The following is a 24,024-nucleotide window of genomic DNA, read 5'->3' on the forward strand; positions in this document are numbered from 1 at the left end:
ATAAATTTGGATGACTTTAATAAATTCTCTAGGATGGCTAGAAGGTAAATGCAAGAATGAAATTATTCTGGCTTTCAATGGACTTCACTATTAAAAAATAAAAAGGATTACGAAAGTAAAGAAAAGTTATCAAACAATACTAATAAAACTTAAATTAGAAAATGCGTCAGGTTTAAAGAGTCAAAAATATACAAATATAAAACTTAGAATAGTGGCTACCTACATGGGAAGGATAATAAAAGAGGAAGGAAGATGCTTCTTGAACTATTAGGTTGCTTACATTTAACATTAATAAAGCATATGGCTATATTTTAATCTGTCACATACATACGACAGATTAAACAAAACAGATTCATTTATATATATATATATATATATATATGTATATAAAACAAATCACCTACTACTTAACTTGGTTTTTATTTCTCTTTTCCTCTCGTCAACCTGCCAGTCACTAACTGCTATTGCTAACAGAGGGTCTATAAATGCATTTACAACAGCAACTAATCTCTTTTTAATTAAAAGGAAAAAATGTAATTTTCAGATTTGTTAAGGAATACTGGATATATACTTGTCTTAGATTTTCATTTAAGCACTTACCCCAGCCATCCATTTGTAAATCAGATAATCAGAGGGACTGCCTTTAGTGATGTTAATCTAAAAAACTTAAATAAATTCCCCATCACTTAGTGAGGCGAAATTTGATCATTCTTCCTCTTAAAAGAAAGTAAAAAATCAAGGCATTCTGTATCAACTTGGATCATATAATTCTATTCTGGGGGTCTCTGAAATATACTGAGGATTTACAATAAGCTAAAATTTAAAAGAACACAATAACATGAACTTGCTTTAGCATCCTATATGTATATATTTATTTATTTTTTTTCAATTAAAAGCAGAAAAACACTGAGATTCCATATTTGTCCTCTGAGGAGATAGAGAAAAATCAAACAGCAAATTGAGGAAAATTATTTAGGATGCCGACATATTTCTGAAGCACTGAGATTGGTTTACGCAAAAGAGCCACCAAATAAATGCACAAACCACAAAATCTAAACCTTCTCTATCAATTCTCCACACCCCTGTCAAAAATTTTTTTTAAAATAATAACCTCTAGGCTCAAACAGATTAGAGGAATATGGAAGCAAATTCCAACAAAGGGACATGGGATACCCCTATGTATTTCATGGCACGGCCTTTAATTTCAAACCACTGCTATACTCAAGAACAAGAAACCAACAAAAAAGAACATGAGACCAATGAGCCCTGAACAGGAATAATAAGAATTATAATTATTTTTACAGCTAATATTTATGAGATAGTTAAATATTCTGGGTACTGCATTAAGGACTTTATATAATAATATCACATGTATAAATAAATAGCTAATATTAATTAAATAGTTCACATACATTAATTGTTTTGAGTCCTTATAACACTATTAGATAGTTTCTAGTATTACACCCATTCTTGTGATAAGGAAACATACAGAGGTTAAGTCATTTGCCCTGGGTTCCCATAGGCTTTCTAATGCCAGAGTCTGAGTCTTTTACCATGTATTTCATTTAATCCTCATAAAAGTCCTATTAGATTAAGTATTTTCAATAGTACTACTACAACTATCAAGGCTAGACCTGCCTAGTCACCCAGATACAGAGCGATAAAGCTGGGACTCTATCTTGTCCAAAGCCAACTAATGATTAGCAATAGTGTTAGTAGAGAATTTTTAGGTCACAAAGAACTATTCAAACTATCAGGACAAATTAACAATATAAAATACAGGAATCCATGAAAATGACTGCTATGTGAGCTAATTATTCCCAAGGTCACTTACACCTACCTATAAGTAGCAATGTATCTTTTGCTCACTCTTTTATCAACTAATTTATACTGCTAAATTCTACAAAAAAGAACATTTTCCATTGTAGGGCTAGTTTAGGTTTCAATAACAGAATTATAATTCTTCTTAAATTTTAATATGGTAGAATCTCTAAATAAATTTTACTAACAGTAAATACCACAGGAAAGGGGAGGAACAACACAATAAGGTTATGCTGTGTGCATGTGTAAATGTACCATACTGAATTCCACATGTATGTATACCTACAAAGTACTAATTTATAAAAACAATAAATAGATGTGGGGAAGGCACAGAGGAGCAGGGGAGGGGGGTGTCTGAGAACTAAAATGGAGCAAATTATATTGCATGTATATGTGATTATGCCAAATGAACCCCACTATTATGTATAACTACAATACTCTAATAAAACCATTTTAAAAAGTGAATGAAAATTTTATTCAAATTCATAAGTATGCATTATTAAGCAAGAATTAATTATCAACTATAAGAACATCTATTCTATTTCCCAAATGAAACAACATAATCTAAAAATTGAAAATGTCTAAACCAAATAAAGTCAGCACCTAAAGTCTGTCATGCTTAAATTTCTGAGTCCTAATTCTTCTAAAATTATGCACCTCTATAACAACTTGAGATAATTCTAATACATATAACTACCTAAGGGCAAAAGAAGTCATATGCAGGTAAAACTATTGTAATATATGACGATGCTTTAATAAGCATCTATGCTTAAAAAAAGTTAGTCACACAAATACATTATATCAAAAACGAAAATTCAAAGAAAGCATGATCTTATAGTCAAATGTTTCAACTCCAAAAATAAGAAATCTTACCTCTTTAATATTAAGGGGTCTTCCACTAAGATCATATTTGTTCATAGTTTCTAGAGCTTTCTTTACAAATTCTTCATCTTTGAATTCAACAACACTTAATGGGGAAAAATTTATAAGAAATGTTTATGTACTAAGATTTGCTTCCAATCAGAAGTATAATTTGACTTAAGATACTTAAAAAAAAAAAAAATTCTTACCCACAACCCTATATCCAGGTAGATTTGTCAATATATGCAAAAGAAAAAAAGTTTTCAATCAGTAGATGAAGTTAATGGCAGATTCTAACATTTAAGTCACCAAAAATAATAATACAATCACTTTTCATCTTTTACACCACCAATACATAATAGGCAAGTGATCATAAAGTTTCTATAAATTTTTAAGTCCAACTACTGAAATAACAGAATGCATATAAAAGTTTGGGATACACTTTTACTTGTAGAGGACCTTTTTTAGAGTTAAAACTAATATCACTGTGCAAATTTAATCAACAGTAATTCAAGGAACTCAAGGTTCCCATGTATATGACCTGACATAGTCCAAAATATTTTCAATAGAAATATTGGACACAATATATTTTTCAACTCTAATCACAAACTTGCAAATGAAAAATAATTTTAATAAAGTTCTCTATTAGATTAAAATTGGCTCTACACAATTGTATGCAGTAGTAAATACGTTTTTTTTAAAAATCACCTATGCTGAAGAGAATCATTTTTTAAAATAATTCCTTGTCATTACTGTTCAAAGTGCCTTTTGATCGTAATGACAAAGTTTACATGTTTTTTTTCTTAAGGGCTTTCCATTGTATTCTTCTACATATTGCACTCTTGTTGCTAAAAATCAAAATCTACTATCAACCAAATCCTTATCTGTCAATTTAATCATCAACAGCATTCATACTGATTGGTCAGAGCACTGCCTCTTATGTAGTCCTGCAGGCTACCAAGTTAAGCTTTTCAATAAGTTTCAAAAATACATTCTGAATTTAACACCTTTGAGCTATAGTTCTCTCATAAATCTCTTAGGGAATATTATCAATTTAGTGAGTTTTAAAAGATCCTTGAAGACACTGAAATACAAACAAAAAATCCTATATTAAAATCTTATTGGCTAAGAAGAAGCATTACCTTAAGAGCATTAGAAAAAGTGAATGCCCTTTATGAGCATTTACCCATCCCTTCCAGGCAGCTAGTTTGGTTGGTATAGGTGTCAAACTTGCTAGGATAAAGCCTCAACTCTTGCGTAATAAAGTAAAACAAAATGAAACTTAAGTTTCCAAAAAGTGGTACAAGTATTATACAAAAAGTAAACTGCTGAGGAACTTTTAAACCTCAAGCAGATATTGCCCACAGCACTTACCCTTGATTTTCCTTCCGCATCCTTAAAGAGCTCCACGTATGTAACCTCACCAACTACATAAGACATACAAAAGGAAGATACCAAGAAACAATACATTTAAACACCAATATCTTGCTTTACTGCACACCTGTGCACAACTCTACAGAAAAGCACCTATTATTCACCAACAATCAAAACCAGACCAACATACCTCCTCAAATGGCTATGTAAATTTAACTAATTTTCAGAAATGTACATCATCCACATTCTCTAAAAAAAGCTAACAACCATATTAACCTAATTCATACTACAGATCATATTTTGGCCAGCATGATATAGTTGGTGAACAAATGCACATATACATACAAATGGCCCCTTAGCCTATCATATTAAAAAACATCAACATTGGCACTTTTCAAATAACTTTGATCAGCCTACACACAACAGCTGTTTTAAGGTGACTTTCTACCTGAATGTCTTCAATCATGTTTGCCATCAGTAAACTAAATTTACAAGTCATGCTTCACAGCAAGCCACACACTTTCTAAATAAAGTCAATGAATAAAACCAATCAAATAGTTGTCACCTTACAACAGATAATACACCAATGCAATTTTTTTAAATTTATTAGAAGAGATCAGCCTCAAAGCCAAGTACATAATTTGCAGGACTGTTGAAACTCAAATTTTCAAGAGATAACAGAACTATCTTTTACAAGATCAAGTATTAAAATTATTTTTCCCCAAAACCAACCATGTATATAAGATGAAGGTTTTCAGATTATTCTGAAAACAAAACTGCAACAGCAGTAACGCAATTTTAATATAGAACTGCAAAGACAGCATCATGGCAGTCGTGACAATGCAAACAAAATGAATTCCACAGCCAGATTCCAGACTCCATCAAGATAATAACAAAACAGCTTTTGGAAAAAAAAATAATCAGACCTTATTATTCATACATTAACACGCTAAATGTATTACTTAACTAAAGCAATAATCCTTAAAAATCTATAAAAACTTCAACTAGACAAAGCAATCGCTTTAACAAAATTCTTGGTGGCATGCAAATGCTGGCTCACTACTATCCCACTAAAATGGCAAAAAAAAAAAAAAAAAAAAAAAAAAAAAAACTTCTTTTATCCATACTAGCGTGTAATGAAATTGTGTCAAGTGAAAGAAGAGGAAAAGATTAATTCATACGTCAAGAAATAAAAATTTTTTTGAGTCTGTGTGGCTAAGAGGAATAAAAAAGTTTTGCATAATTTCCTCCCCTTCCTACATGAAGATTATCCAGCAGTGGGTTATTTCAGAGATAGTTACCTTTTTCTCTCATTAGATCTTTAATAGCTTGCCATTTCATGTCATATGGGATGTTGCTAATGAAAACTCTGTTACGATTTGGACCCTTCTTTTCTCCAGTGCCCGAATTCTTGTCTTTTGAATAAGGATGAAATCTATTGGCCTTCTTATTTCCTGTAGATTTTTCTTTTAAGTCAGATTTTTCTTCTTTCACTGTTTCATCATTCTCCCTAAGAATTAAAAAAAAAAAACTCTCATTTGTGCGTCTATGAATGGAAATCTATATTAAAAATTCATATTTATCACTTCATAAAACTTTCCACTAAGCTAGAACTCAGCTAAGCAGCTAGAAAATGAGCCTGATAGCTTTGATATTACCCAATGACATTTCAAAGCAAGGGTTTGGCATGAGGGCAACAATCATCACTCCCCCCCCTACTAAATAGCTGCAATCAATCAATCACCCAATTTTCCCCTAATACTTCACAAATGTTATTAGACTCTATGAGGGAGGTGGATTCTACAGTACATAAAACTTCCACCTTTAGTGGAAAATTAACTTTCTGGCTTCATTCAAAATTCTAAAAATAGTACCAGAAACATTCCCTCTTAAAAGTTAACAATTTCTTCCCATAACTTTCTCCTTCCTCAAAATGCAGAGCTATGCTATATATCTACATATCTACATGCTATACATTCACATTAGTTTCAAATTTTTCTATTCCCAACTTTGATAAACAGAAAATTTATAAGGTATCTAACATCTTCATGCTGAAATTTTTTTCTGGGTTTTAAACAGTTAAATAGGATACATATTTCATAGAATTGTGAGGGTTTTTTTTATCAGTAAGATTACCTACTATGAGGGGATAGGGTAGAAGAGGCAGTCACTGAATGCAAAAATGAGCCAGCATTTATAAATCTTTTTTAATAAGGCCTAACTGGAAAAGCATTTATGAGATTATAATCACAATGCAACTATTATGATGCTACACACCAAACTTAAAGATATATTATACTTATGGCAAACTCTATAGGTACAAATCAGGATTTATATTTTAAAATGCAATTTACTTTTCAAAAGGATCTTTTTTACAGAAGTTACAATAAATTTAAGTCATTACTCTGATTAATTTAAAATTATTTAATTAACAAAACATCTATTTTAAAGCACTTTTTATAAACATACTAATAAAAATTTCTAGGGGCTGGGCATGGTTGCATACGCCTGGAATCCCCGCGACTAAGGAGGCTGAGACAGGAGGATGGCAATTTTGAGGCCAGCCTCAGCAACTTAGCAAGACCCTATCTTGAAATAAAAAACAAAAAATAAAAAATAAAAAATAGCTGGGGTGTATCTCAGTGTTAAAGCACCCCTGGGTTCAATTCCCCAGTATTGGGGGAAAAAAAGAATACATACTCAGAGCACAAATGATGCAGCCATCTACCAGAAAAGTCGCTAAAATCAAGAGACATTAGGACCAAACTTGTTTCGACACCTTTTCAGACCTTGACAGAGATAAGTTCACTGTCAAACATATTCCCTCATCAGAAATGGCACAACCTATTTATCTTTTCTCTCATACACAGAAGCTAGAGAGGGAGGAAAAAAAGGGGGGGGGGAGTGGGGGATGGAGGGAAAATACTGGCCAAATTATAATATAATTGTATGTGTGCACAAATATGTAACAATAAATCCTACCATTATGTACAACTATAATTCACCAATAAAAATGTGAGGTGTGGGGGAACAATGGCATTGCCTAGAAGAGGTCTTCTCAACTGTTCAACTCCAAAAAGTACCTCCCTGTCAGAACACAGTAGACTTCTGAAAAAGGTAGTAAGCAGCCAAAAGGAACAGCCAAAAGCTTTTTCTCTGGTTCCTGGATACAGAAGAAACAACAAACCCTTCATTTTAATCCCCCAAAGAACCCATTTACATAATAGGCTTAGGCTGAATTCAATGTATGTTTGTAAAATAACTAAGTTTCTGTTCAGGTAAGCAGATATCCATTTCATCTCTAGATCAATATCCCATTCCTCCCATCCCCCTCCCTCCCCACCCCGTCTATTTTCTTTCAGCAGGAAATCAATTGTGAAAATGCATTAAGTCCTGAAATATAATGTTCTATTCTGAGTGGAGGTTACTTGATTGTGCTAAACATTTGCTTACAATAATCTAACAATTCCATTTAAAAAGCAGTAATATTATGTCTCTTCTTTAAAATATTTACTTAATGGAGAGCCGGAGGGAGCAATTTCTATAGTTTTTCCCCAATTCTCAGCATCTTTTAAAATGCCACTAAACTGGCCAGGCAAGGTGACACATGCCTGTAATCCCAGCGGCTCAGGAGGCTGAGGCAGGAGGATCATGAGCTCAAAGCCAGCATCAGCAAAAGTGAGGTGCTAAGCAACTCAGTGAGACCCTATCTCCAAATAAAATACAAAATAGGGTTGGGGGATAGGGTTCAGTGACCAAGTGCCCCTGAGTTCAACAACCAGCACAAAAAAAAAAAAAAAAAAAAAAAAAACACACAAAACTGTTCATCCACGACACATAAATTATCTATGGAAGGCATAACAGTTTAGTGGCTAGAAGGGTCATGTGATTATTAAGAAACTAAGCCATAATTACACAAGACCTGAATTTTATGTCATAAATACATTACAGAAATTTTAAAAACATGTGAAAATTCTTAAAGAAATGATGCTACCAGAATATTGGCACTATATTCAGAATTCCATGTTCTAATTCTCAAACTATTCATTTTGACAAGGACCTCCCTCTTAATATATTTAAAAAACTCCAGAATGGAAAATCTTTGCCACTCATACTTCAAATAGAGCACCAATTTCCAGAATATATAAAGAACTAAAAAAATTCTACACCAAGAATACAAATAATCCAATCAACAAATGGGCTAAGGAAATGAACAGACACTTCACAGAAGATCTACAAGCAATCAACAGATATGAGAAAATGTTCAACACCTCTAGTAATAAGAGAAATGCAAATCAAAAGTACACTAAGATTCCATCTCACCCCAATTAGAATGGCGATTATAAAGAATACAAGCAACAATAGGTGTTGGAGAGGATGTGGGGAAAAAGGTAAACTTATACATTGCTGGTGGGGTTGCAAATTAGTGCAGCCACTCTGGAAAGCAGTATGGAGATTTCTCAGAAAGCTTGGACTGGAACCACCATTTGACCCAGCTATCCCACTCCTTGGCCTATACCCAAAGGACTTAAAATCAGCATACAAAAGAGATATAGCCACATCAATGTTCATAGCTGCTCAATTCACTATAGCCAGTATGTGGAACCAAACTAGATGTCCTTCAATTGATGAATGGATAAAGAAACTGTGGTATATATATATATACAATGGAATATTACTCCACCATAAATAATGATAAAATTATGGCATTTGCAGGCAAATGGTTGAAATTGAAGAATATCATGCTAAGTGAGATAAGCCAATCTCAAAAAACCAAAGGACGAATGATCTCACTGATAAGCAGATGATGACACACAATGGGGGGTGGGAGGGGTTACTGTTAGGGTTAGGGAGGGGGGCAAGAATGGAGGAAAGAAGGACTGCATAGAGGGAAAAGAGGGGTGGGAGGGTTGGGGGGGAAGGGAAAAAAATAACAGAATGAATCAAACAACATTACCCTATGTAAATTTATGATTAAACAAATGGTATGCCTTTACTCCATGTACAAAGAAACAACATGTATCCCATTTGTTTACAATAAAAAGTAAATAAAAAAGAACCCCAATCCCCCCCCCCAAAAAAAAAAAAAACAAAACTCCAGAATGGTTGAAAAAAATTTTATCTGCTCTTAAGACTAAATTATGACTTCCAAAATTATAACAAATTTCTAGGGAAAAAAATCAATATCTAACATCAAATGAAGAAACACAGTGGGGCTGGGGAGATAGCTCCGTTGGTAGAGTGCTTGCCTCCCAAGCACAAGGCCCTGGGTTCAATCCCCAGCACCTCAAAGAAAAAAAGAAAGAAAGAAACATAGTATTAATGTGTGATTTTTAAAAGCATAATGCTATAATGAGATCCAGAATTAATCTCATTTCTAGAAGAAAAATACTGGAGGAAAATTCTAAGTGATAAATGCCTACACAAAGAAAAAAAGATCTCAAAACAACTCAACTTCACACCATATGACACTAGAAAAATAAGTAACCCCAAAGTTAATAAAAGGTCATAACAAACATCAGAACACAAATAAATACACTAGAAAAACAGAAGCTCAATGAAACTAAAAGTTGTTTAAAAAAGGATAAAATTGACAAATATTAAGTTAGACACTAAGGGAAAAAAGAGAAGGATCATCATCAAACAGAAGAGAAATTACAACTGATGATACAGAACTACAAAGGATAATACAAACCTATTATGAGCAATTATATACCAACAAATCTAGAATGGATAAATTCCTAGAAACATACAACTTATCAAAAAAAATCTTGAAGAAAGAAATCTGAAACTGACCAATAATGAGAATGGAGACTGCGAAACTGACAGTATTCAAAATCTCCCATCAATGAAAAATTCTGCCTGACAGCTTCATGGGAGAATTCTAAGATACACTCAAAAAAATTTTTTTCAAAAAACTGAATGAGAGAACTCTTTCAAATCATTTCATAAGGCCAACATTACTCTGATACCAAAGCCAGACAAAGGCACTGTATAAAAAGAGAATTATAGGCCAATATCCCTGATGAACACAGACGTAAAAATCCTGAACAAAATACTAGCAAACTGAATTGAACAGTACATTAAAAGGATAATATGCCATGATTTTGTGGAACTTACTCAAGGGATGAAGGATGGATCAACACATGCAAATCAAAAAGCATGGTATAACACATTAACAAAATGAATTTTAAAAAACAAATGATCACCTCACAAGGTGTGGGAAAAGCACTTCAGAAATTCCAACTTGTCCTCTAAGACCAGGAATAGGACAAAGATGCCTACACTCACCACTTCTATTCTACTTAGTAAAAAGTCCTGGTCAGAGCAATTAGGCAAAAAAAAAAAAAAAAAAAAAAAAAAAAAAAAAAAAAAAAGGCATCCAAATTGGAAAGGAAGAAGTAAAATTATCTGTCTGCTAATGATGTGATCTTAAATATATAAAACCATTAAAGAGTCCACCAAAAAGAGAAAGAAAAAGGAAAAAAGAGCCAGTGCAGCAGCACACAATCTATAATCCCAGCAACTGAGGAGGCTAAGGCAGGAAGATCCCCAGGTTAGCCTCAGCAACAGCAAGGCTCTATGCAATTCAATGAGACCCTGTCTCCAAATAAAATACAAAATAGGCTGGGGATGTGGTTCAGTGGTCGAGTGCACCTGAGTTCAATCCCAGTACCAGCACCCACAAAAAAAAAGAAAAAAAGATGCTGAAAGTAGAAGGACTATTAGGCAATGGGAAGAGAACCAGTTGGGGAAAGAGGGGAAAAGAAGGGTGGACACGATAAATGCATGATACACGCATGTTTGAAAATGTCACAGTGAAACCTATTAAATTGTAGAATATGTGTTAATAAAAGTCCATCAAAAGACTTAAAATAAACAAATTCAGTATAGTATACAAGATCAACACACCAAAATGAATGTGCATTTCTATATACCAACAATGAACTATCAAAAAAATTAATAGCACATCCCATTTATAATAGCACCAATAAACAAAAAATAAAAACCACCTAGGAATAAATTTAACCAAGGAGGTGAAAGACACTAAAAACTATAAAACAATGATGAAAGAAATTGAAGATGACACAAATAAATGGAGAGACTTTGTGTTCGTGGACCAGTAGAACTGATGTTATAAAAATATCCATATTACCCAAAACGACCTATCAATTCAATGCAATCCCTATTAAAATTCCAATGATATTTTTCACTGAAATAGAAAAAATAATCTCAAATGTGTATGAAACAACAAAAGAACCTAAGTAGCTAACGCAATCTTGAACAACAAAGCTAGAGTCATCACATTTCCTGATTTCAATTATATTACAAAGACAGAGTAATCAAAACAATAAGATACTGACATAAAAACATATACATACATACTGATGTAAACATATATAGTCAACTAATATTTAACACTGGGGAAAAGATGTTCTCTTCAATAAATGGTCCTGACAAAAAAGAGGATATCCACGTTCAAAAAAATGAAACTGAATTCTTACAACATACATGAAAATCAAAACAACAAGATTAAAAACTTAAACGGAACAGCTGAAACCATGGAACTCAAGAAAATACAGAGGAGAAAAACACTTCTTAACAATGACTTTTCTGGATATGACACCAGAAGTACAGGCAATAAAGGCAAAAATAAACAAGTGGACTATATCAAACAAAAAAGTTTCCAACCAGCAAAGGAAACAATCAACAAAACAAAAAGGCAACCTAATGGGAGAAAGTATTCACAAACCACATATTCAAAAACATAAGGAGCTCACAGAACTCAAAGTAAAAAATAAAAGCAAAACAACAACCTAATTAAAAAGTGAAAAAAGAACCTAAACAGGTTATTTTTCCAAAATGACATGCAAATGGCTAAAAGGTAAAAGAAAAGGTGCCCAACAACACTAATGAGGAATACAATTCAAAACCACAACGAGGAATCACATAACACCTGTTAGGATGGCTGTTATCAAGAGGTCAAAAGATGACGAGTACTGGCAAGGATGGGATGAAAAAGAACCTTATACACTGTTGGTGGGAAAGTGTACTGGTAGTCATTACAGAAAAACAGTATGAAGGTTTCTCAAAAAATAAGCAATAGAACTATCACATGACCTAGCAATTACATTTCATAGTATTTATCCAAAGGAAATAAAAATCACTGTCTTGAAGAGTTATCTGCACTTCCTTGAGTTATCTGCACTATTCACAATAGCCAGATTTGGAAACAACCTAAGTGTTGTGTTGCTGATGGATGACAGGCTAAAGAAAATGTGTGTAAACACACACATATATAAACACAAACAGATTATTCAGCCTTAAAAAAGGAAATTTTGTCATTTGCAGTAACCTAGTTGAACATTATGTCCTGGAGGACATTATGTTAAACAAAATAAGCCAGACACAGAAAGACAAATACTACATGACATCACTTATATGTGCAATCTAAAAAACTTAAACTCATACAGTAGAGGGATGGTTACCAGACATCAGAGGTGGGTAGAAATGGGAGATGTTGGTGTAAGGGTACAAACTTTCAGTTACAAGATTAATAAATAAATTCTGGAGACCTAATATATAGTGACAATAGTTGTTAATATCCTTGTTATATAATTGAAATTGGCTGAGAGAGTGGATCATGAGTGTTCTTACCACACACAAAAGAAATACTAATTATATGAGATGATGCATGTTAGTTTGTGATAATCATTTTACAATGTATTCACAGTATATCAAAACATCACATAGTATATCAAAACATCATTAACTACAATTTTTATTTTTTCAATTATGCTTCAACAAAGGTCGGAAAAAACTAATCCCAATTCCAGTCTTTAATCCTAATATGATAAAAATTGTTATTCTACTAGCAAACACTTCACCTTGACCAAATACCTAATATTTTACAAGTACTTTAATGTAACTCACAAATCTCCATATACTCCCAGGTTTTACTTAAAAATATTTACACAATGAAGAGTTACAACAATATCAGTGTTTTCCTTCCAATTCACTTTTAAGAAAAGGAAAGCTCATATTTCATTTTGGCTTATGCCAAAAGAAAGAAGAATAAACCTGGGGAAACATAACATCAATTTTTTTTCTCTAAAGATGTGAACATGCCAATTAAATATGAGTTTCATGATCATAAAAGTTCATTTCTACATTTCTTCAACAAACATTCACTAAAACTCTTTAAATGTAAGACCGTGAGGCACATGGGTGTGTAAGAGAGTAGGCTCCACCCTCAATGACCATGAATTAACATAAGCAAAAGTCATTTAAATTCTGATGACAAGACGCACTCTCATTTCTAAACAGATAGTTGTAAGGCAATATTTGGTCATTTTTAACATCAACACAAGAAATTCTAATCATTAAATACATGGTAATGGGGGGTAGGGTTGTAGCTCAGTGGTAGAGTGCTTGCCTAGCACATGTGAAGTACTGGGTTCAATCCTCAACACCACATAAAAATAAATGAACAAATAAAGGTATTGTGTCCATCTACAATTAAAAAAAAAAAAATTTTAAAGAAGATAACAAATTCTTTAAAAAAATTTTAAACATGGTAATGTGTTGTTAACAAATTCTACAGGTTCACAGAGTCAGTTGTTCAATGTGAATGATCCATGATAAACCATCATACCTTCTTATGGAATAGACGGTATAAAAAAATCCCTTAGAACAGGCTGGGGATGTGGCTTGGTGGAAGAGAACTTGTCTAACATGTGTGACAGCCCTGAGTTCAATCCCCAGCACCACGAAAAAGAAAAGAAAGAAATAGAGGAAATTGGCCTGTACTTCCTGTACTTTTTTATATATTTTTTCCTCTTCCTAACTTAGAAAAGGCTTCTTTTTCCCAACTCTCCTCTGTCTTTTCCTACCCTTCAATAGACTTTAAAAGGGATTACAGTCCTACATCTAATGGAGATTTGGAAAACAGTTTCACTGGTATCAACACAACACTAATCTTACCCAAGTGTAATAGGGCTACTCTCTAATTCAAGGCTTTACTTTAAGACAAGAAGGGATGGCACATCCATGTTTAGCTATTAATTAACAGCACTTACCAGTCATTCATCAATATCCAAGTGGGACTGGATCTAAGACCCCACCCTACCCCAAGAGATTAAAAAGTCCAGAGATGCTCAAATCTCTAACATAAAATGGCCCTGTATTTTAAGTTATACAAACCTCCCATATACTTTAAGTCATCTCTAGATTACTTATAATACCTAGTACGATATAAACAGTTGTTATACTGTTCAGGGAATAATGTCCAGAAAAGTTCTATGTTCAATACAGACACATTTCTTTGGAGGGGAGTAACTTTTCAATTCACCATTGGTTAAATCTGTGGAGGCAGAACCCAAAAATATTGAGTGCCAACTGTTAAGTTTACTGTTCCATTCTTTTTCAATTCTAATTTTAATGCCAGCACCTGACAGTTCACACTTAGCCAGGTATGACAGAACGAGATTCACTCACTTTATGGTTTCTCAAGGTGCCTGCTCAAGAATTCCAGTCTCTTACATCTGCCATCTCTATTCTGCCTAGAAGATACTGCCCATTCAAACCCACTTAATTGTCAGACTGCCATAATGAAGCTGGAGAGAGCTATCCCATCTAATCTGCAATCAACCTAATACAAACTGGTCCAAGTAGGATCATACTGTTTCAAACATTTTCACACAAAAGAAAAAAAGTCAGAATGACATTTACCTTTCCTATGTTAGTATGAGCGTATTTACTGCCTTCTACTCTCAAGGCAGAACTGAGAAGGAAAAGGGCATTTTCACTAAATTATTAACACACTTACAACTTAAGATTTAAAGAGGTAGGTATATGAAAATAAATGCTTGACTTCCATATCACCCCATATGACAAGAGGTAAGCATAATACGCCTGCCTCTGTAACATTTTCTGAGAAACTGAAACTGTGGTGGTGTTGAATCAACTAAATTCTTTATAGGTACTAATGATAGATGCAACATTAAAGTAGTGGCTTTTCTTCAACTAAAAAAAAAATCTCATTTTACCATTATTTATTTACCAAAATTAAGGCCACCACACACTGAGTTTTTTAAAACAGCCTGCACAGTTGACAAACATCACCAGGTGGGCAGGGAAGCACATTTCCCCTTTAAAGCAGCTTGAGTCAACTCCAGGGTTAACACAATGGATTCAGTATAACAGCACATTATTAAACTTCCTCTGGATACATAACATTTCAGAAATGAATATGCACTTTAGAAAACAACAATAATCACTAAACTTGTAAAACTCGGGATGGGGCCGGAGAGAGTGGATATTCCTTTTAAATTTGTTGTCTGTGGTTAAGAGGAAATGTCTGATGATGTCACCCCTAGATACTCCCTAGTGATGAACAGTAACTACTGGCCTTTAAGCCGGGGACCATTTTCCTGCAAACCCGTGGTCACCGAGCTCTGCTCAACGGTTTTCCAGGCGAAGTTAGTGAAGACAAACCCGGCAGGGGCGCGGGGCGCGGCCCCCACCCCAATTCCCTGGGCCGCGAACTGCGGGCCCCAGGGGCAGGGAAGGGCCTAGGCGCGGCCCGTTGCACCTGCTCCTCGCGCCGCCGACGGCCCAGGGGCGGGCCGGGGCCCAAACGGCGGGTGTTCCCCATCCAGGCCCAGTTCGGCCTCCGGTCCCCGGCCGCCTCCCCGCCCCCCACCTCGCCCCGGCCCCCGGAGGAAAAGACAATACATTTTAACGCCATTGGAGCTACTGCTGTGCTGCGGAGGCTGCTTCTCCGGCTCCGGGGGGTGCGGTTCTCGCCGCGGTTCGCCCTGAGGTTCTGCGGGCTGCTGATGCGGGCTATCGTCGCCAGCGGCCCCGAGCACCTCGGGCTTGTCAGCGTCCGCCATCCCGCCGCCGCTGGCTCCGCCTCGGCCGCTTGCGCTGAGGGGCTCCGAGCGCGACAATGGCGGCGGCGGGGGAAGCGGTAACGGATCCCGATTTGAAAAGGCCCCGAGCGCTCAGTTGCCCGGATCTCGCGAGAACCGGTCGAGGCTGGGCGACTGGGAGACTGTGTGAGCCGGGTGCGGGGAGTGGGAGTGCGGTGGGGGAGGGGAAGAGGGGAGGGGAGAATGGAATGAGGCGGGGGTCAGGGCTGCCTTTGCAGCGGACCGCCCTGCACCTGCAGGAAGGAATTGACCGGTCCCGAAGCCCCTAGGGGAGCAGGTTCTGACCACCATCCCCCTTGTCGCTTGGCACCCAGTGGTGTCCTCGCTTACAAAACGGGATTAGAAGCCTCTGAACCTCGACACCCAGATAATTCAATTCATTCCGGGTAGGGGCAGTTTAAATTAGAGAAGCACACCACACCATCTCTAAAGACATCTGCATATCTTCAGTCCCCTTGGAAAATCCTTTGAATGATGCAAATAAATCACTTATCATTTCAATGCCCAAGCACCCTGTGGATATTCAATATGTAGTTATTGATGACTGATTGCAATTCACCAAATTGAATAGCTTTGAATTTGAGGATTGGTTGTTCTTGAGAGAAAAGATTTCTTTGGAACTCAGTTTCAGCTTGGAAAAAAAGAAGATTGAAATTTTTTGGTTTGGGGGCATTTTTTTTTTTTTTTTTTTTTTAAATTCTCCGGGCGGTGATCAATGGGAGGAATTCATAATTTTCATAAGAAATCTTCTACATTGGATGATAATGGACATTTGGGGTTTTGGTTATCAGTTTATTATATGCTGTTGGAAATGATATGTGAAGCAGTTATAGGCTCTTAAATCTAATTACCATGTGAAATGTTAAAATATAGTCATAGATTTTTTTTCCTTTAAGTATGAGAAAGATAACCCATTAAACTTAATTCCTAACTCTTGAGTACTATAATTATATTTCGCACTAAAATAACCTTTTTCTGCTGAAAAGTTCAAAGACCTTCCCAAATGTTTCCTTTCATAAAAGAACATACAATTTGTGTGCTTTGCAAAATATTACACACACACATTAGCGAAGTTGTAACTAGAAACTAATACTCAACACTTAATTTCCTCTATATGTAGGTACCTGCCCTCTACCAAAAAAAAGAATATATATATATATATATATATATATATATATATATATATATATATGATGTTTAATGGTTAAACATCAGATCCTGTGCCTGAACTATTTCATGAAACTCACAGGCACACAATCACAACATTTTAATCTATTAGAATGCTTGGTAAAATACTGCTCTTGGGGTACCGCCTACATTGTTTCACTAACACAACAAATGCTATTGTACTTGCTACAAAAATTGTTTCTCCTCAGTCATCTCTGAGACAAAGTATTTGGAGTAGAAGAAAGGGCACTGGAGTTTTGGCAGAGTGAATGCGGGTTCAAGTCCCAGTTCTGCCATTTCTGCCTATAACTCCTTCTCAATCTCTCTTCACAATAAATTAGGACAACAATACCTGCCTTGCAGGATTAAGATGAGAATTAAAAGAAAGTATCTAGAGCAAAGTGCTGTGTATTACAATTTTTTATCTCTTAAGGCTCCAGCAGTGTTTTAGTCAAGAAGAAGCCAGGTAATGATTCTTTTAATACTAAAATTTAAATACTTTCTAAATAGTCAGAATTCTGTTATGCTTTTGCTATAGTTGAAGTTAACAATGAAACTTAATCTCACAGTCCCAAGTCCAGTAGATTCTTGCAAAACTCCTTTAATCAATTTAATTCAATAGTCTTAAAGAGGTCTTTATGCCTAAAACAGAGTTGTAGATACATAAGGAACACAAAATGAGTAGAGGGACTTTTGGGGGTTTTTTGTTTGTTTGTTTTTAAATATTTGTAGTTGTAGATAAATACCTTTATTTTATTTATTTACTTTTATGTGGTGCTGAGGATTGAACCCAGCGCCTCAGCAATGCCAGGCAAGCACTCCACCACTGAGCTACAAACCCAGCCCCAGGAGAGGGCTTTTATAAAAAGTATTATTTGAGTGATATAATAGATACAAGAGCCAAGTACAATTAAAAACTTGTTTACAAAGCAAGAGACTGGACCACATATCATAGTGGGCCAATTAAAATATTCCATTCAAATATTTATCTTGATTATTGAGCTTTGGGGCACTCCCTTTAAATTTTGTGCCTAAGATAAATACTGTACTTGCTGTACCTTAGTCCTGGTCTTGATAAATGCACGAAGAGCAGAGTTTAGTTCCTGCTGTGGGATCACCAAGGGCTTCCTAGAAGACCCGACTCCTGAAAGGTGGAGAGAATAGGGGCAGCTTCTGATGAGAAGATAAATTGCTGTATACATTGATTTATATATTGATTTCCTTCCTCTCTTGCTATTAATATTGTACTCAACGATATCTGCAAAAGATAAAGAAAAATAGCTATTAATAATCTATTGCTGAATCCAAATTCTATATTTTCCTCCCCTCCACCCTGTTTCATTGTTGTTTTAGTATACATGTGCACATTGGAAATTTCTTAAATAATGCTTAACTTTTTTATCTTCCTGCAGTTCCCGTTACAAAATTATTTTCCTTTACAATTTCACAAATGTATTTCTGGTACAATGTCACCTAACAATTTGCTTTTCTTTCTTACAAACTGAAATGTGTGCTTATGAGAGAGACAAATTATTGCATTTATCAAGAAATTTAACCCTAAAATTCCAAAATCTTTTCAGTTAAGACCTTAATATATGCATCATTTAGGATTTTTGTTCACCTGCTAGCAACAATGACTGGAAACAAGAGAGTCTTAAACAAGATTTTATCACTCTCTGTAGTAAAAAGAAGTACAGAGGGAGCACCAAAGGGAAGGTATAACAACTCCATAACCATCTTGGACCCAGGTTCCTACTTTCTTAATCTTTCACCATTTTCTTGCAAGGCTCCCATCATTAAGGTAGCCCCATGATCCATGATGGCTGCTGGAGATGCAGGCATCTTGTCTGTATTTAGGTCAGAAATTGTCCAATAAAAAGAAAGCACCCTATATAGAAGTCTAACATAGCACTTCCAGTGATGGATTAGAATATAGTCAAGTGACACATTCAGCTGTAGGGGAGGTTGGCAAACAGTTTTGTGGCAAGACTCCTGAAGCTTTAAAAAGACTTCATAATTTTTAAAAATACTATGGGGAGTATTTGAAACCCGTTTATGTTTCCTTTTTTCTTCTAAGAAGTTTATTCTGTGATAAAAATGTGGATATTAGCTATTGAAAGAATAATAACAATAGAAAGAATTTTTATTCTAAAAATCAACTCTCTTTTTTCTCTCCCTCTCTTTTCATCATTCCACCACCACCACACTGCTTAATTTAGTTCTTTTTTCAACACTTATTATTCCAAACATACATCCTGTAGAATGGTCTCTACCAGCCAAATTATTTTAGAATTAAGACAATCATCTAAATAATCTGGGCAGAAGCCATTTTCACTTCAATTATTAAGTGCTTCAGAGGATCCCAAGGATTTTGCTTGAATTCTTTAGGTAATTGTTTTGTTTTCAAATTTATAATCCTAGCATCATTACCCAGTGAGAGACTCACATTTGATTTTTGTAAACAATATTAGTACATAATTTTTTCTCTGAAGACTAAGGACTCCAAAATTCCTAGATATTTATTTGAGTCTCAATTTTTTAACTACTTTCCAATTCCTAGCTTAAATCATCCTGCCTTTTTCTCAGTCTCACCCTAGTAACTCCATTAGAAGAATGAATTTCCAAGAGTCCTGCTCTACTTTTCTTCTTATAGACATAGCTACTCCCTCCTCCTTAGTAATTCCTTGAATTAGACATTTTCTGTTCAAAGCCATGGATATTACGTAGCAGTATTTTTTAACTATCCTCAGTTTAGTATCCTAACTCAAAGAGCATTAAGATATTGCTTTATGTCAAATATTGTTTTTAACCTAAGTAATTACACATTTTAGCAACATTATTCTCAATTTTCAATTACAACATTTGAGAGGGAAAATAGATTTCTTAGAGTGATAGATTAATAAGGTTTAATCTACATGCACTCTGCATATTTGAAGATAATCTTATAATGGTGATGATAGAGAAAATAATGGACACAATCTTTCCCATTTTATTTGGTAATGGGAAACCAATTTATTTATAGTGGCAATGAATATTATTAAAGTCCATAATTCCTAGCTTCACTTGCCCATGTGACAATGTTCTTGGCAACAAGATATAAGCAGAAATATTGTGAGGACCATGTAGGAAGTGCCTTGGAAGATACTGACGTTAACTTTGAGAACAACCCCTTTCTCCTCTTTTGCCTCCTCCTGCTGTTAGCTTGGAATAGAGAAATGATGTCTGTAAGCAACAGCAACCAGGTTGGACCATGAAGTTATTGTATAATGGAAAGCTAAGTACTGATGATGGTAGACAAAAATACAATCCAGGTCTCTGATGACACCTTGAAACCACAGTAACAACCCTGACATTTTTATCCCCAGACTGGTTCAGTTTGGATTGATGGTTTTTCTTATACGCACCTGAACTTAATTCTGATGACCATCATTTTTAATCAAAATAATTGATTTGCCTAATATTCTCTTCTATGCTGTGGTCATACAAACACTATTTTTTAAAAGTCCTGAAGAAGTCAGGTATGGTGACCCATGCCTGTAATTCCAGTGACTGGGGAAGTTAGGCAATATGATCACAGGTTCAAGGCTAGCCTCAGCAACTTAGTGAGACCCTCTCTCAAAATAAAAAGTAGAAAGGACTGGTATAACTTGGTGGTGAAGTACTCAATCCCTAGTACCAAGAAAAAAATAAATGTCCTGAAGACATCATTTACATTTGTTTTTGTTCGCTCCTTTGCTTTGTGCTGTAGAACACTACAAATTTTTAATCTTACAGCAATTCTCCTTATTTTCCTTACTGACAGAACCACAATTTTGTTTAGAGTAGTAATGTGCCTAACTAAAATACCAGTAGTGACCACAAGACACAAATCTAATGAGTTGTAAGGAGTAATATACTAGGAATTCGGGAAGTTGTTTGCTTTTCTAATAAGTTTTCTGCCTGCCTGCCTTCCTGTGAGGCCCAAAGCTGGATTATACATCTCAAGACCTTGAGTTAACCAATATAAGGACAAACAAGCTAAGGATGACAGAGAGGATAATAAGAAACTGAAAAACTGATGACAGCAAAGAGCCAGTCCTGAACTGCTCATAACCAAACTTCATGTTTGGAAAGAAAAATGACCTCCATTGTCCTTCGGCAATGGATTTCGGCCATTGGATTTCTGTTATTTCAATTCCAAGAAAAGTGAACTCTTTACTCTATTATAGCCCTTTTCAGCAAGAACTTCACCATTCCTGATGGCTGCTCATCACCTAGATTTTGGAAGCAATGGTTTTTCAATAGTATATAAATGTGATTCATTTTGTCATAATATATCATGAAAGTATAAACTGAAGTAATTCATGTCAATATATTTCCATTCACAAACTGTTTAAACATGTTAAAAGTACATGTTATACAGGCAATATGTATAGAAACAAACTTAATAACATGTATTTCCTTGATTTTCACTTCTAAGTTTTTCAGTAGTTTGGGGGTGTGCCTTTAAATTTGGTCAAACATTTAGATGTTTCATGTAAGAAAGGATTTAATATACAATGTTTTAAAAGTTTTTTTTTTTTTTTTTTTTTTTTTTTAATAACAATTAGTAGAACTGGAAGAACCACAGTCTAGGAGTTATTGCTAGATTTTTTAAAACTTAGGAAAGACAGGACTTACAAGGAACCAGCAACATCAATCCATGTGACCAGAGGCAGCAAGGAAGGTCTCAGGACTCCTGATGTCCAGAAGAGGCTGGCAGAACATCCCATCTGCCATTTGCTGATACCCACAAAGTTACTTGTGACTGCAACTGAAATTAATGTTTTCTCCTTCTCTTCCTCCTCCCAAATTTTGCAACAGTGTCTCTCATTGGCAGAATTTAGGTTGGAATACAACTGACAACAAAGTTTGAGAAAGGTCCCATAAGAGAGAAAGGTCCCATAAGCTTGGAAGTGTAAGGATCATGTTGAGTATCAACAAGTAGCATTTGGCACAGTTCCTAAGTCATTTAGCATACTTTCTGAGGTATTCAAGCACAAGGGAGAGTTACTCATTCAGTTGTTCATTCATCCTGCCAAAATAAAATAAGATCAAATCAAAAAATATTTAAATTTATTGTGCAAACAGAGATCAGTTTGCAAACTGGAGACCTCAAACTGAAAGCTCAGAGGCATAGCATTGCAGGCTAGTTTATAAAACAAATAATATAAAATTTTTGTCATTTCTGTTTTTGTTTGCTGTGTTGGAACTCAGACCCAGGGCATCACACATGCTAGACAAGTGCTTTCCCACATAACTGTAACCCCAGCCTGAGAAAGTTTTTTTCAATTTTTACAATGATTGGGTATTACCAGATGGTAGAAGATTGGTTAAAAGTGATCCTGTTATGCATTTTTGAAAGACGTTTCACTTATGATTATCAGAGGCATTTATAAGAAACAACCTAAGTAATGTTTTGTTCAGGAAGTCAAACTGTTTTTGTCTTCTCCAGGGATTCTCAAGCCTGGTCTCCATTTTACTTTGCTACAGTCTCCCATTCATTCATTATGTCTGTTAGATTTAGAAATGCCTGCCCCTCTTAATAAGATAAAACATGTAACAACATTTGTGACCTACTATTCTCTTAAGTGCACTAACAAATCTCAAGTATGAGTTGCCTACAATACCTTCAGGTTCCTAAAGAGATTGCATGGTAGCACTAGTAGAATAGATGCTCTGATAGCCCCAAAGTCACAGAGAAAAGTTAGGTGTACTTGAAACCAGACCTCTGCATCTGCATTAGTAATTTGTCAACTATAGAAATGAAATGATGTATCCCATTTGTGTACAATGAATCAAAATGCAGTCTGTAAAAAATTTAAAAATAAGTAAGTAACTTTAAAAAAAAAAGATTTCTGAAATCTTGGACCTTTTGCTTTCCAACTTTTTATTGCTTTGAAAATCATCTGAAGTTCCAGGGACAGTCATGTAAGAACTACTGTGAATATAGAATATAACAGTTATAAAAATTAATCAGTGCTCAGAACATTAGGTTTATATTTTCTCCTTAAAATTGCCATATTTTTAAATGCTCTTTTAAACAATAGCCACTAACTTCAAATTATTTTATACTGACTTTTAGATAATATTGAATGATGCCCTTTCTTAGGCCTTTTTAATTGCCTTCTATAGTTACCTCAATTAATTTTGTGTCTTACTAGATAAGTATTCATGTAGTTTAACTTTGCCTAAAATACGACAAGTGTGAGTTTTATGTGGCTAGCTTAGTTTTAGAAAAATGATTTCAAGTACTCAGATGTTTCTCCTTTAACAACATGTGCCCTAAAGAAGGAAAAAATCTCATATCCTACAAAATCATGCACTAAAAATAACAATAAAATAAGAAGACAAGTCATAAACTGGTATTAAATTCTTTGCGAAATACATATCTGATAAGTGACTTATTCCAAATATACAAAAAGAACTTTTAAAACTCAACAATAAGAAAACAAACAACCAAATTAAAAAATAGAAAGAGATCCAAACAGACTCATCATCAAAGAAAAGGTACAGATGAAAAATATGTGAAAAAAAAAATCATCAATCTCATATGTCACTAGTGAATTGAAAATTAAGACAACAGCAAGATCCCACTACATACCTATTACAATGGCTAAAATCCAAAACACTGACAATTCCAAATGCTGATGAGGATGTGCAGTGACAGGAACTCTCATCCATTTGTTGCTGACAGGAATGCAAACTGATACAACCACTTTGGATGACCATATGACACTTTCTCATAAGGCAACATATAATCTTACCATACAATCCAGCAATCACTCTTTTATTTACCAAGATGGGTTCAAAACTGTCCAAACAAAAGCCAGCACACAAATGTTTA

At 34.8% G+C, this 24,024-nt stretch overlaps 1 protein-coding gene across 4 annotated transcripts in view; it reads right to left on the reverse strand.

The window, feature by feature from the left end:
* Positions 1–16,063, reverse strand: part of MYEF2 (myelin expression factor 2) — a gene marked incomplete at its 3' end in the record, with an annotated part of 35,367 nt that extends 19,304 nt beyond the window's left edge. For all 4 annotated transcript variants that reach the window (XM_079125999.1, XM_079125997.1, XM_079125998.1 and 1 more), the window contains exons 1-5: positions 15,793–16,063; positions 5,358–5,566; positions 4,057–4,109; positions 2,892–2,899; positions 2,695–2,788 (exon numbers count right to left, since the gene is read on the reverse strand). In XM_079125999.1, the coding sequence (XP_078982125.1) occupies positions 2,695–2,788; positions 2,892–2,899; positions 4,057–4,109; positions 5,358–5,566; positions 15,793–15,953 (525 nt within the window). In that variant the 5' untranslated portion in view covers positions 15,954–16,063. The remainder of the gene's footprint in view (positions 1–2,694; positions 2,789–2,891; positions 2,900–4,056; positions 4,110–5,357; positions 5,567–15,792) is intronic.
* Between the last annotated feature and the right edge of the window lie 7,961 nt (positions 16,064–24,024).

The sequence above is a fragment of the Sciurus vulgaris genome, assembly GCF_902686455.1.
Source record: "Sciurus vulgaris genome assembly, chromosome: 2".
NCBI classification, from domain to species: domain Eukaryota; kingdom Metazoa; phylum Chordata; class Mammalia; order Rodentia; family Sciuridae; genus Sciurus; species Sciurus vulgaris.